We start from the raw sequence: 13740 nt of genomic DNA on the forward strand, positions 1-13740 counted from the left end.
GAGCAAGCGACTCTTGTGGGTACCTGGCATTGGGCCAGCTTCAAACAATGACAGATGGCCTGAGGAAAATTCGGGTATGGACCCAAGATGGACCTTGCAGACACAGAAAATTTGCTGCTTCTTACACTAGTCAAGCTGACTAAATTAGGAATGAGTCAATACCTATGTATGGTCTTTTACAAAGAAACAGAAATGGCAGCACTTTCTGAATTTTACAGAAGACAAGCTACCCAGGCACTTAAAAAACTATCCACCTGTCTTTGAATATGTAATTATTCCTGGACCAAAACCAGTGCAGTAAAAGATAACATTCTTCACTGGAGGCTGCAAAAACCCCCACAAAACTCTACTCTAGAGACAAGTCACAAGTATCCACTTATGAAGAGAGAAAGAGACCCAATATTTATAGTATCCAGCAGAGATCCCAGAAAAATTCTCAGTGTAAGCTGTATCACTTAATGAAAGCCACATGGTGCTCTCTGGATATGGGAAGAAACAGGAAGAGACATGGTACTTGCTTCTAAGTTCTACACGCTTGCAATAGACTAGCCCAAACACTTTTGATGAGAGCAGCCTCAATTTGAAGGCAAAACTCCTGCAGAACACAGAACACTGCTGGCAGGCATTTTATTGAAGATTTTTCTTCATTAAAATCTTGAGTCACTATTGTTATGAACACTAAATGACAGAAAAATAAGCACGGAAGGTACTGTACTAAGTACACTAACATTAACTGAAACTCTGGAGAAGGAAGGGTTCCCATATCTTCATTTCTGTCTCCAGTCACATTGTAAACAAGAGCCAATGACAAATCATCTGGAAGACACTGTTCAATGGGAGATTAACCTCAGTAAATCAGATCAGTGCCAGATATTGGGTCTATTAGAAAGCTAGGCTTGCAAAAAAAAAGAAAAAAGTAATGCAAATGTAGAAAATATGTGGCTTTGAAACCTTTAAATCCCCAGTAACATTTAGAACAAGTGTCAAGACCTCATTTTTGTCAAAAGGTTTTTTTGACCTGCACTAGCAACTGGTAGTGTTAAAGAAAGAACTATTTATCCAATTGATTTATGAATGCAGACTGGAGTTTTTGTATTCGGTGCCAGTTCAAAGGAGTCAGGTTCAGTAGCTTGCAAGATTTTTAGAGACTCTGGAATGTTTTAACATGATTGAGCTGGAGCAGTGAAATAAAACTGGGACAGCATAAAAGTACATATTTTCCAAAATGAATGCTGATTCCAAGTGATCAGCACAGGGAGCCTTCATTGATGCAGAAAACTATATATTCCAGCGCAGAAAGTACCTCAGTGAAATCTAATGTCAGTCCAATTACCTTTCTGAGAAGGTATTAGTTTCCTTAACATGTTATGTCTGCACTTTAAAGGACACTTATCTTAGCATATGTAAGATTTTTCCAGTAATTAACACGCACTACATAAGAGTCCCTGGATAAGGCACAGTCCTCCCAGATGGCATGACAGGAACATAATCATTAGAGGATATAAAAGGTTAACTATCACTTTGAGAGAACTTTTTCTCTTTCCCAAGTTCTTAGATTAAATAAATTAACAAAATACAAGTAAATTCAAAGTTAAAGCTATTAAGTATAGCTATACTGACCTCTATACTAGACTGTTAGAAAGTCTCCAACAACATGACTAAGAATCTAGCAGATGCTTAATTGAGATATCATGCCCCAGTACCACAATAATTTTAAATATTCTTGTAATTTATATAAATACTAAAAACTTTTGTCACTAAAAGAAAAAAATGATAAGTACACTGAAGCATGACAGTAATAAGACAACAAAATATTATTTTCAGCATAAAATGACAAGTAACTTACCTAACAACTCTTGTTCTCATTGTCGTATTAGCTGGCCACTTGTTCTGAACAGACTTCTGCAAGCATCCATAAATATATCTCAACGTCCTGTAAAAATAATAACTGATGAATAATTTAATTTAAAAATTTTAATGAGTAAAAGTAGCTGGTCAGAAAGCATCTAGTCCAATCTCCTCCAATTCAGACATAAGCTGTAAATTAATTTAAAATCTGCTATAACAGTCCATTTACAAATGGCAAAGAAAGTCCTTGACTAACGCACTACTCTATTTGTGAAGGTAAAATTCTGATAAGTCATGTATGCATTATACATTTTATAATACTTTTTTTCCTATTTCCCTAGGTAGCATTTAAATTTTTTTTTAAAAAAGTTTGGTTTGGTGGCTTTTTTCCTTGATTTTTTTCCCCACTTTTTAACTGAATGTATAATAATTAGTGCATCCATAACTAGAGGTCAGGTGTTTAAAAATAGTTATGCAATAGTCCTCCCCTTTAAAAAAAAATAGGAGCCCTCTGGTGTATTTCAGAAAATGTTGAGATGCACCATATACTTAACAGGATATAACTTTTAATACTAACTGTGCTGGTTTTGTGTTAATTGATCTGTGGTCAAGAAGGAAAAAGTCAGCCACGGAAGTGATTCTCTGTGAGGAACTGCTAGCAGTTTCCTCTGTGCCTGGCAAAACCAATCGCTGGCTAGCTCTGAGAATTGGCACACTGCTAAGCCAATTAGAAAAGCTGGAAACGCCTCTATGATGACATATTTAAGAACAAAAAAAAAAAATGCCGGAAGCGCTCTTGCTCCCTGCTCTCTAAAAAGAGGTGGGGGGGCGGGCCGGCCCCCCTTCCTGGTGGGGCCAGCCAGGGTCCCTTCCCAGCGGGGGCCGCTGGACCATGCTACTAGGGGCCATCCCAGCGCCGCGAGCAACCATGGGGCTGGGGCGGCGGCGTGCGGCTGCGGCTCTCTCGGCATGGCTCTCAATGGACGTTATTTACTTAGCCGCTTTTAACCAGCCATGCTACGGACAGAAAGACAAAAGCAGCGGCAGCAACTCTTCTTTTTTCGGTATCCCGCATGAAGAAAAGGTGTGGCATTGTGAAAAATGCATATGTTATGATTGGCTTTTCGCAATAGTTACAATGAATATTATATGTGTAATGTTGGAAAGTTATGCTGTATTAATTCTCTCAAGTAGTGTGCTGAATGTATTTTTAGGTTATAACAGAATGTTAAAATAGAAACTATACTATGTAAGATGCTTTTTAACTATCTCAAGAAAGAGATGAGATAATCAAGGAATTCTTCGCACAAGGATAACAATTACAGAAACCCCTAAATTTTCCAGAGGAGAGGAATTTATGACTTTCCTTATCAACAGAAACGAACTTCTTCAAGCCTAACTTAGACTCGAAGGCGCCTGGGAATTAACAGAAACTTTTTGACAAGTACCAGACGAATTTCTTGTTTTAAATAAAATATATGCATAATCATGAAGTGTTTTGTATATGCAACAGGCTATTGCTTTTAAGGCTATTCCTTTGTTCACAAGGCATGCTTGTCGTGGCTTAAGTGCCCGAGAGCATCCGGACGTCCGTCATTCTTTGCTTTTTATTGTCCTGCAATTGTCCTAACTCTAAATTTTTATTACTCTAATTGTATTACTATTTTTATAACCATTTTATTATTATTAAACTTTAAAAATTTAAAAACCCAAGTGATTGGCGTTTTTCACAATTATGGTAGCAGAGGATGGTTCTTAACACCTCTCTGCCGGTGCCTTAGGAGAGTCAGAGTGAGGGAGACGCGTCCTGCCCTGTTAGGCAGCCTCACTGTGCTACCCTGGTGTGACCGACAGATGCAGGTTAAGATCCGAGGACAAAAGGAGACAATAAAACAAAGAAAAGGGAAGGGATTCCCTAGAACCGCGGTAATTAGACCCTAAGACTAAAGTGTACACAAAGAACAAAGACCCAAGGACAAAGGATAGGTAAGTATTTGTTGGGACGGGGCGGATAAAGGGGGGATGAATGTGTGTGAATGAGAGGCGGGCTGGTTACCCCAGACCTGCTAAGCGAGAGCGGCAGTCTCCCATGCTGCGTTTCCGTCTTTTTCGCGAGAAAAGCGGCCAGTAAAGAGACGAAGCGAGTGGTAAAGAGTGAGAGGAACCCCCAAGGGAAACTGGGACTGGGCCTCAGGGAAAGAGTGGGACCCCTTGGTGGGGGAGGAAAATAAAAAGGTAATTAATTGGGAAAAAAAAATTAATTAATAAAAGGTTAAAAGAGGGTTTTCTTGGCATAATCTATTGGGGAAAAATAAAAGGTATTGGGGAAAATTCGAGAGTACTCAGGATGGAATAAAAATTTTGCCGGTTTGAGGATAAGCCCAAGAGGATCTGGGGTTGGAAAACACAGCTGGATTGAGGGATATCCAAGCGCTCTGGGATTGGCCAGAGAAAGGTACCTTGTTGTCTTGTTGTGTATGCGAGGGTGGGTCCCGCACCAACAAGTCCCCGCGGGTGGGAGCTGAGGGAAAACACCGCAAACCTAGCCTTGTTCCCCCGGGCGTGAGGGGGAAGCTGTGACTCGCTCCAAGTGTAAGTCGCATGCAGCCAGCCTCAAAGGTGAGTTGGCACCAGAGGCAACTAAACTCAGGGCACTTCCCAGAGGCCTGGTGGTACTGAAGCCCAGAGAGGCTGCCCCCAAAACAAGGATGGCTCAGTATCGTAGGACCTTTTAGCACCGCGGCTGCGTAAAGTAGTCATTTAACCCATTCCCCCGGGGGAGGGGGGGTGGGGAGTCCAGATCGGGCAAGGTGCGGAGGTCCGAACCCCTGACTCTGAGGCTATCTCTAGGGAAGAGGGATAGCCGAACCTCGGGGAGGTGGAAGGGGTCAGGGTGGGGCTTACACGATCCGCGATTCTCTGGTAACAGAAATCCCTTGGTGTAAGTCTAAGAAGTTTGCTAACGTTTCCTTCCTCTGTGCAATAAAATAAAGGGAAATGTAGAAGTGTGAATGAAAAGGCCTGAGGGTGTGAATGTGTGTGCGAGAGTGAGTGGAAAATAAAGGTGGGTAAATGGAAATGAGTGGAAGACAAAAATTTTGCCGGTTTGAGGATAAGCCTGAGAGGATCTGGGGTTGGGAATAACACAGCTAGATTGAGGGGTATCCAAGAACACCAGGACTGGCCAGGGACACCTAAAGGTGTAAAGGTACTGTGTTGTTGTGGTTGTTTTGTTAGCACCCAGAATTAAGCTTACTGGGTTGAGATATTAATATTCGAGAGCACCCAGAATTAAGTTTGCTGGGTCGAGATATTAATATTCAAAAGCACCCAGGATTGAGTATAAGCCTGAGAGGATCTGGGGTTGGGAACAACACAGCTAGATTGAGGGGTATCCAAGAACACCGGGACTGCCCAGTGACCTTGTTGTCGTGGTTGTTTTGTTGTGTGTGAGAGTAAGCGAAAAATAATGTTGAGCAAATGTGGACGAATGAAAGTATATGTAATGTAGATTGTTTATTTTAAGCTTTATTATAGTTCCTCGGAGGAAAGTGTATTGTATTGAAAAGTAGTGTGAGAAAAAGGAGGGTTTTTTTGAGAATATAGTGGAAAGAAAAGTGATATTTAGGTAGTGAGAGGAAAGTGAAAAACAGAGGCAGGGGGTGAATAGATAAGATCTTGAAAAATGGGACAGAAATCCAGTAAAGAGAATACAGGAAAGAAATCCAGGAGTAAGAAATTATCAACAGAGATACCCCAAGATAGTCCCCTGGGAGTTATGTTGGCCAACTAGGAAAACAACCCTTGTACAAGAAAAAAGGACAAAGTAAAGATGATAAAATTTTATACACTTGAATGGCCAACAAAGGAAATAAGATCGGACCTCGTTTATTGGCCTAGATATGGTTCTTTTGAAAGATGGATTTGTCAGGCTCTAAATGTATTTGTAAACTCAAAGGAACCGTTTAATCCAGAAGAAAGAGAATATGCCACATGTTGGACAGGGGATTTTAGGAAAATAAAAATCTTTAAAGTAGCAGAAATCCCCGAAACAAAACAAGAAAAGAAAAAAGGGAAGGAGAAGGGAGGGGAGCAAGAGAAAAAAAGAGGAAAAGAAAAAGAATGGGATCCTTTACAAGTTCTACCCCCTCCCTTCCCATTCGCGCCTGCACCACCTGCGGCCCCAGCGCCGGTTTTAGGTCCCAACGAGCTGCTCCCTTCAGCTCCGCCGGCCCCAGTGTCGGTGCTTGTCCCGGTCCCAGCGCCTACCCCGGGTCCTGGCTTGCCGCGTGTTCATGCCCCGGTTTCCATCCCAGGCGCGAGTTCGCTGCCCGCGGCGGCGGCTCTGCAGATTCCCACCCCGCTGCCCGCAGTAGCCCCCCTCGCTCTCTCTTTCGCCGCCCACCACTTCGGTACCGGCCCCCGCCTCGCTGCTCGCGGCTGCCCGACCGGCCCAAAGGGGCAGCTCCTGGGAAGAAAAAGGCTTTTGAGGCACAGCAAGAGAAAGAAGAGACCCCAACCGAATGGTTAGACAGGCTTAGGAGAAATATAAAACAATATTCCAGAATAGATCCTGAAACAGATGTAGGAAAAGCTTTGTTAAGAATTAACTTTGTTACAAATGCTTGGCCAGATATTAGAATGGCAGTCACCATGAGAGAAAACAATTACAAGAAAAACCAAAAACACACAAGCACTACTCCTAGATATGACAGTCGTAGAGAAAAGGGAACAGAAAAGAATAAAACCCCAATACAAACCAAGCCTCAAGAGCATTCCAGGAATGTCTGTTTTCACTGTAAGGGCGAAGGACATTATAAGAGGGACTGTCCTAAACAGGCAAAAGATCTGAAAATCTTCAAAGAGATGAACACTAAGGAAGAATAGGGGTGTCAAAGGCTCTATTTTTAGGGGACAAATACCATCTGGAGCCTGTGATGACTTTAAATGTGGGTCCCCAAGAAGAAGAATTGGAATTTGTGGTAAACACAGGGGCAGAAAGAACCTGTCTGTTAAATATTCCAAAAAGTTATAGTATGAGCAAAAATACTGTAAAGTAACAAGAGCAAGAGAGTTTCACAGTTCCTATCATTAAAAATGTAGCAATTAAGGGAAAAACTAAATTTGAAATAAAGGATGTCTTATTAATCCCAGGGGAGGGTAGCAACTTATTAGGACGAGATTTACAAGTGAAATTAAGAATAGGGGTTATCCCAAAAGATAGGAAGATGACAGCCGGAGTTTTAAAATTAAGCCAAGAAGATAAAGAAAAATTAACAAGGAAGTTTGGCCTGGAGAAGGAAATAGGGGAGGATGCTTCATACGGAGCAGATGTCTTCACTGAGCTGTTGATTCAGCTAATTCTTTTCCCTTTGCTGAGTACAAGTAGTTTAAAGTATTTATTCCAATTTGCATTGCGATTTTTCATCTTCAAATACGTAACTTGCTGTACTCTAAGATTAAAAAACTAGTTTACAGCTGTGACATAGCAAAACCTGGTTTTAATTTATTTTGAGTCGAGGCAAGGCTATTCAATCAAGTGGTTCTCAGTGTGTAAAGTTAAACTAAAAGTAACACCAGCTGATTAGTAGGTCGATGAGAAACATTTTTCCTTCCAGCCATCCTTTTTCAGGTACCCAAAGGTGTTTTTGCTTTCTTAGTTTTTGTTTTGTTTGTTTGTTAGTTTTTCTGGAAGTACTAATTACTTGCAGTGCACATGGAACAGCAGCTAGAGTTGTGCATGCATAGCCCTTCTGAAAAATAAGGCTCATTTTTTTCCCAGAATTGGAGGTGACTACATTTATAAAAGGGAACCTACAAAGCTAGATGAAGAAAAGGTCTCAGTATCTTCTAATGTAAACTGTTAATTTGTTACTTTCAGCATTACTGTGGGTGTGTGACACACACATAAAAAAGATAGTGGGGGGAGATCTCTGCTTGCTGTAGTTTTATTTCTTAAATTAGTTGGAAAGCTGTGAAGAAGTTGTGGGTTCCTTGTGTGGTTTATCCAGGCCTGCACGGAGGGCTTGGCCATGATTCCCTCTGTGCTGCAGGTAGCCCTGCAGCGTGGCAGCAGTCGCTTGCCTCTGGTGAGTTTGCAGGCAAGGTGCTTCACCACTGCAGTACTCAGGTGCTGTTTCCTATTATGACATTAAGGTTTAAAGTCAAGAGTGCCTCTTCCCATCCAGTTATTGTTTGTACCACAGGAGCCTCTTTGGACAGTGTTTCCTAGCAGTCAAAGGGAGGGTATTGCAAAGACAAATTCCTTACTTGCTGTCCCCCCCCACTGTACTCATATTTTGTCCATTCCCTCTTCAAAATATGGATTTGTAAAACTCATGCTCTGTGTCCTCAGATGCCCTTCCCAAATCAAACCTTGGCTTTATTACTCCACTCTATGCCTTATGGAAGGATGTTCTCAATCCATTGAATTTGGTGCCACAGTACCTTTTTACCTCAGAGGACCTCGGATGTTGATGCAAGGGTGTCATCAGAACTGGTGTTACTGCCCAGGGGTGAGTTCATAATGTCATGAGGAAGTGGTGATAGAAGAGGTGCTTGTTCTGATGTTTGACCATTTCTTTTGCCTTTTAGTGATAAAGTTCCTTGAATTCCTCTGTTTCAGTAAAACGGAGGTAGTGAGGTATTTTTTTGAGAGCTGTGGCTGGAAATCTGTGAATGGAAAAACTCTGGTTGCAAATTGCATTGCACTAACTAGCATTGCCTCAAATTTTTTGTGCAGGCAGGGTAATTTTGAGAGTAAGTTTTAGTTTACCTTGTTCCTACCACCCTTTCAAGCTTGTGAATGAAAAAAAAATTGTGATAGCAAAGCAAGTAATTCGTTTTGGCACTGTGTCAGCTGTGAGTGGCTGGTAGCCTTGGTGGAGGGTGCTGTGAATTGCATGCTTGCAGAACACACATAACAAAGGTAATTTAATTTGTAAAGAAGTTAAAAAAGGGGGGAGGGAGGGGTGATTGGCAGACTCACCTCTCCAGGATGTTAGAATGTGGAGTGATGTTAGAATGTGGATGTTGGAATGTGGAGTGATAATGTCTTAGTGCTAGAAGAGGAAGTGTTTGGCTGCTCTCAGGGGCTGCGGCAGGAGCTGATTCATGGAGGTTACCCAGCGTAGCAACTCCCAGTGTTTGGCCCACCCGGTGGAAGTGGCACAGCACAAGGTGCCACTGAGGTTCGGGGCTGGCTGGGTTGTGCCAAGGTCCCAGAGAGCGAGGAGCTGCCAGAGGCGCTCTCTGGACCATTAGCAGGGCTGGGCGTGGGTTGTGTGGGTTTGCTGCCCAGGAGTGGGTTGGCTCAGTGGCGGAGCTGCCAGGGGCAGCTCCCAGCCTGCCAGGGTCACGAGTCCAGGATAGCAGCCTCTGCCCCGGCATGTAAGTCAAGAAAGAGAGAGAAAGAGAGAGAGAGAGAGAAAGGGAGAGAAAGGGAGAGAAAGAGAGAGAGCGAAAGAGATAGTGAAATAAGCCCCCAAAGTCACCATGCCCGTGGCTGTCTGTAAGTTCTCCCCCGCTAGATAGAGTGACAACAAGGTAGGGGGAGAGGCCAAGAACAGAGTTAAACGCAAAGCTGTGAAAAATAAGAGATAAGGATTAAAACAAAAATAGTTGGCACTCCAAAACCTCACAAAGTAGGGTTTTTTTGACAAGATTTTTCTTTCTGTTTTTTTTGTTGTTAAGAAGAGGAGGCTTTTGTTCTAAAGAATGGGTCTGTAAGGCTAAAACAGATAAATGTCACCCAAAAAGTTAAAAGCAAGAGATGTGATACATCTCGTGTTAGAATTGGCCTAGTGTTTAATTGACCTCTGCAGCTATTAACACAGCTAGATACAAGAAGCAGCTGTAGAAAAACAGTTTTAGTTAAACCCAAGCAGTTTTGAAGAAAACTAATGGTAAAAGTTAATGCAGTACTGTCTTTCTTTTAACACTGTGTTATTAAGAAGTCCTTTCCAGGTACTACTAAAGCAGCAATCCAAATCACAGAAAGAGGGTGAATTCATGCCAGCAAAATCAAAGAACTTGTGAAGAAACTTGAAGAATGGACTATCACATCTAAACCAGGTGATACCAAATTGACTTTCAACTGGGACTGGGTGGTAACAGTTCGGGAAGACCCAAATTATCCAAGGAAGGTACAAAGAATAACACCTAACTAAGAAATAAGGCAAAGCTTACACCACTGGTTTTAAGCACTGCCGGAATAAGCCCTGAGACGTCTCCGACACCTCCTTGGGAGAGGAACACTGCCACTTCAAACAGGAGGATCAGGACTATTTTAATCAAAGAGTTCTTATATTCCAGCCTTAGCCTGGGACTTGTACAGGGAAGAAGGGAAATTGCGATTAGTACTATATTGTATACTTTATTTGATTCATCCCAATACTGGACACGTTAACTGGGTTAAAAGTAAATGTTCAAATTATGGGAATAATTGGTATTGGAGCTCACAAAATCTATGTTCTCGTTGCAAGAGGTATTGAGTACTGAATCTATCCCCTATACAGATAGAACTCAAAACAACTGAAGTAAAAAAACTTTGTTTTGTGGATGGGAATTATCCGTGCCTGTTGACTGAGAGAAACCTGAGGAACGGTGGGAAACCACAGTTAAGGAGTGTCAAAAAGGACTTGCCAAAAAAAAAATTATTAGTAAAAAGGAGTGACAAGGGAAACAGAGGGCAAGCCTGGATTGCCCACTGTACTCGCCACGGAGAAGATCACACATACCTGCTATGGGAAGCAACTCCATAGGCAGGGGAGGTGGGGGTATAAGCCATACCAGACCTCTGTTATTCCTGTTTCTGTCTATCATTTGTTGTCTTTTACCTTTCGAGATACCAGCAAGATCGTGTCACAAATGCTACACAAAGTATTACATGGGAAGAAACCAAAGTTCCTTTTTTGTTACACACACCCATGTCAGCAGCCACTGTTATAACCCATCCAAATTAAGTACCTGCAGGCAAAATGGGGAAAAATACAAGATTACAAGGAACTTAGGGAAAAGCGGTAATAGATGGGGCATTGAATGTCCAAAAGGAGAGAGATGGATTTGTTTTACATTTGATCTCAGAGATATAATCCAAGATTCAGTAAAAAGGCAATTGGTAAACAAAAAGGTGATACCAGCACAGCAATCTAGCTCTATATTGACCCCAAATTATATACTGAATCGTATTATGGAGGTCCAAGTAGTTATAAAGATGATAACAAACAAAGCCACTCAGGCATTGGAATTAATATCGAGTCAGCAAAGCCAAACAAAAACTGTAGTGTATCAGAATAGGTTGGCTTTAGACTATTTATTGGCTGTCAAAGGGAGTGTTTGTAGAAAGTTTAATATATCAGATCATTGAAAATAGATGACAATAGAGAGGTCATCCTGAGAAAAACAAAAGATATAATAAAAAAATTATAACCCAGGTATCAGTCCAAAAATGGGAAAACAAAGTCAAAAACTAAGTGGTGGGGTAATGTATTGAGAATGGGATAGTGGATTAAGATTATTCCTTTTATGTGTTACAACTGTTTTGATGTTTCTTCCTTGTTTAATCCCATGTTTTATTTAATTACCAACAGAGTCCAAAGAATGCAAGTGGATAAGAAATATTACTCAAGCCAAATGATTTATAAAGAATAAGAGGAGGGATTGTGAAAAATGCATATGTTATGATTGGCTTTTCGCAATAGTTACAATGAATATTATATGTGTAATGTTGGAAATTTATGCTGTATTAATTCTCTCAAGTAGTGTGTTGAATGTATTTTTAGGTTATAACACATTGTTAAAATAGAAACGATACTATGTGTCCAAGACTGAGCACCAAGATGTTTCCTCTTACCATCCGAGTAGCAGTTGCATCTGGACAGTTTTCCTTATCTCCTGTTAATGGGCCCATCAATGTCTTGCCACATGACTCAAAGATAACACTCTCCAGGAGCCAGTTCTGTTTAACAGGTGATTAAGAACACACCTTGTGACTCAAAATAACATCAGCCCATTGTGAGATGCTCTGCCCAGGGGGAGAAGCTAGGCATTCCCACCTGGATAAATCCAGGCATTTCTAGACAGAAAGGCGGCATTTCCACAGGTTTCCGAGAAGACACAGCAACTACATCTGCCACTCCAAGAGGACTGCAGCCACTCCAATTTGGACTGCTACCAGCACACTGGCCAAAGGGGTGTCAGGTTGTATTCTGACTTTGCCAGTGGTCTTCCTTTTGTATCATTGCGTGTATTTTTTGTTTTTTTTTTTTTTCCCTTTTCCCAATAAATTGTATTTCTGACTTGGAGTCTCTCACTGATTTTGCTTTCAAACCAGAACACTGTGTCAGATACTTTTTAACTAGCTCAAGAAAGAGATGAGATAATCGAGGAATTCTTTGCACAAAGATAACAATTACAGAAAGCCTTAAATTTTCCAGAGGAGAGGAATTTATGACTTTCCTTATCAACAGAAACGAACTTCTTCAAGCCTAACTTCGACTCGAAGGAGCCTGGGAATTAACAGAAACTTTTTGACAAGTACCAGACGAATTTCTTGTTTTAAATAAAATATATGCATAATCATGAAGTGTTTTGTATATGCAACAGGCTATTGCTTTTAAGGTGATTCCTTTGTTCACAAGGCATGCTTGTCGTGGCTTAAGTGCCCGAGAGCATCCGGACGTCCGTAACTCTTTGCTTTTTATTGTCTTGTAATTGTCCTAACTCTAAATTTTTATTACTCTAATTGTATTACTATTTTTATAAACATTTTATTATTATTAAACTTTAAAAATTTAAAAAACCAAATGATTGGTGTTTTTCACAGCATGGAGCTGGCAGCCAGTAAGGGTTGCCCAGTGCAGGTGGAGACCATGTGACCAATAGAGAGGGAAGCATAGTGAGCAATTCCCTGACTGTGGAGCTTAGACAAGATCAACTTTTCAGCGCTGCAGAGCTCTATAAGAACTGTTTCAATAACATATCCCTGGCAGATCCCTGGTATAGTGTAATAGATTTAAAGGATGCCTTTTGGACTTGCCCGCTAGCCCGGGAAAGTCGGGACTATTTCGCATTTCAATAGGAGGACCCGGACACAAATAGAAAGCAACAATTAAGGTGGACATCCTTGCCTCAGGGCTTCTTAGACTCACCAAACCTATTTGGACAAGCCCTCTAGAAACTCTTAAGCGAATTTGTGCCTGTCAAAGAGACCAAGTTATTACAATATGTAGATGATCTATTGGTAGCTGGATCCAGGGAGGAGGACGTGCGGGCAGGCACAATACCACTATTAAACTTTTTGGGGGAGAAAGGGTTGAAATCCAAATTACAGTTCACAGAGCCCGAGGTCAAGTACCTAGGGCATTGTTTAAGAAAAGGTAAAAAGAAGTTGGATCCGGACAGGATAACTGGTATTATCACCTTACCCCTTCCTCAGACAAAAAGGCAGGTCAGGCAGCTGCTGGGGCTTCTAGGATACTGCCGGCAATGGATCGAGGGATACAGCGAGAAGGTAAGGTTTCTTTATGAAAAGCTTACCACGGATAGGCTAAAGTGGACAAAGCAGGATGAGGAGGGTTTTAAGGAATTAAAGGAAACCCTCGTGGCAGCCCCAGTTTTGAGCCTTCCTGATGTAAAGAAACCTTTTCAACTGTTTATGGATGTCAGTAATCACACTGCCAATGGAGTTCTAACCCAGGACAGGGCAGGGGCCAGGAAGCCAGTGGGGTATGTATCAAAGCTTCTAGATCCTGTAAGCAGGGGCTGGCCCACTTGCTTACAAGCAATTGTAGCAGTGGCAATATTAGTAGAAGAGGCTAAGAAGGTAACCTTCGGGGCACCGCTGGTAGTTTATACCCCACACAGTGTAAGGAGTATTTTGAAGCAAAAGGC

At 41.6% G+C, this 13740-nt stretch overlaps 1 protein-coding gene across 1 annotated transcript in view; it reads right to left on the minus strand.

Annotated features, from left to right (window-relative positions):
- The window catches only part of LOC128802364 (ras GTPase-activating protein 1-like), a 160886-nt gene that overhangs the window by 22365 nt on the left and 124781 nt on the right, over window positions 1-13740 (minus strand). Inside the window, exon 20 of the mRNA XM_053968686.1 lies at window positions 1847-1933. Coding sequence (XP_053824661.1) covers window positions 1847-1933 — 87 coding nt within the window. The remainder of the gene's footprint in view (window positions 1-1846; window positions 1934-13740) is intronic.

The sequence above is a fragment of the Vidua chalybeata genome, chromosome W (assembly GCF_026979565.1).
Source record: "Vidua chalybeata isolate OUT-0048 chromosome W, bVidCha1 merged haplotype, whole genome shotgun sequence".
Taxonomy (NCBI): domain Eukaryota; kingdom Metazoa; phylum Chordata; class Aves; order Passeriformes; family Viduidae; genus Vidua; species Vidua chalybeata.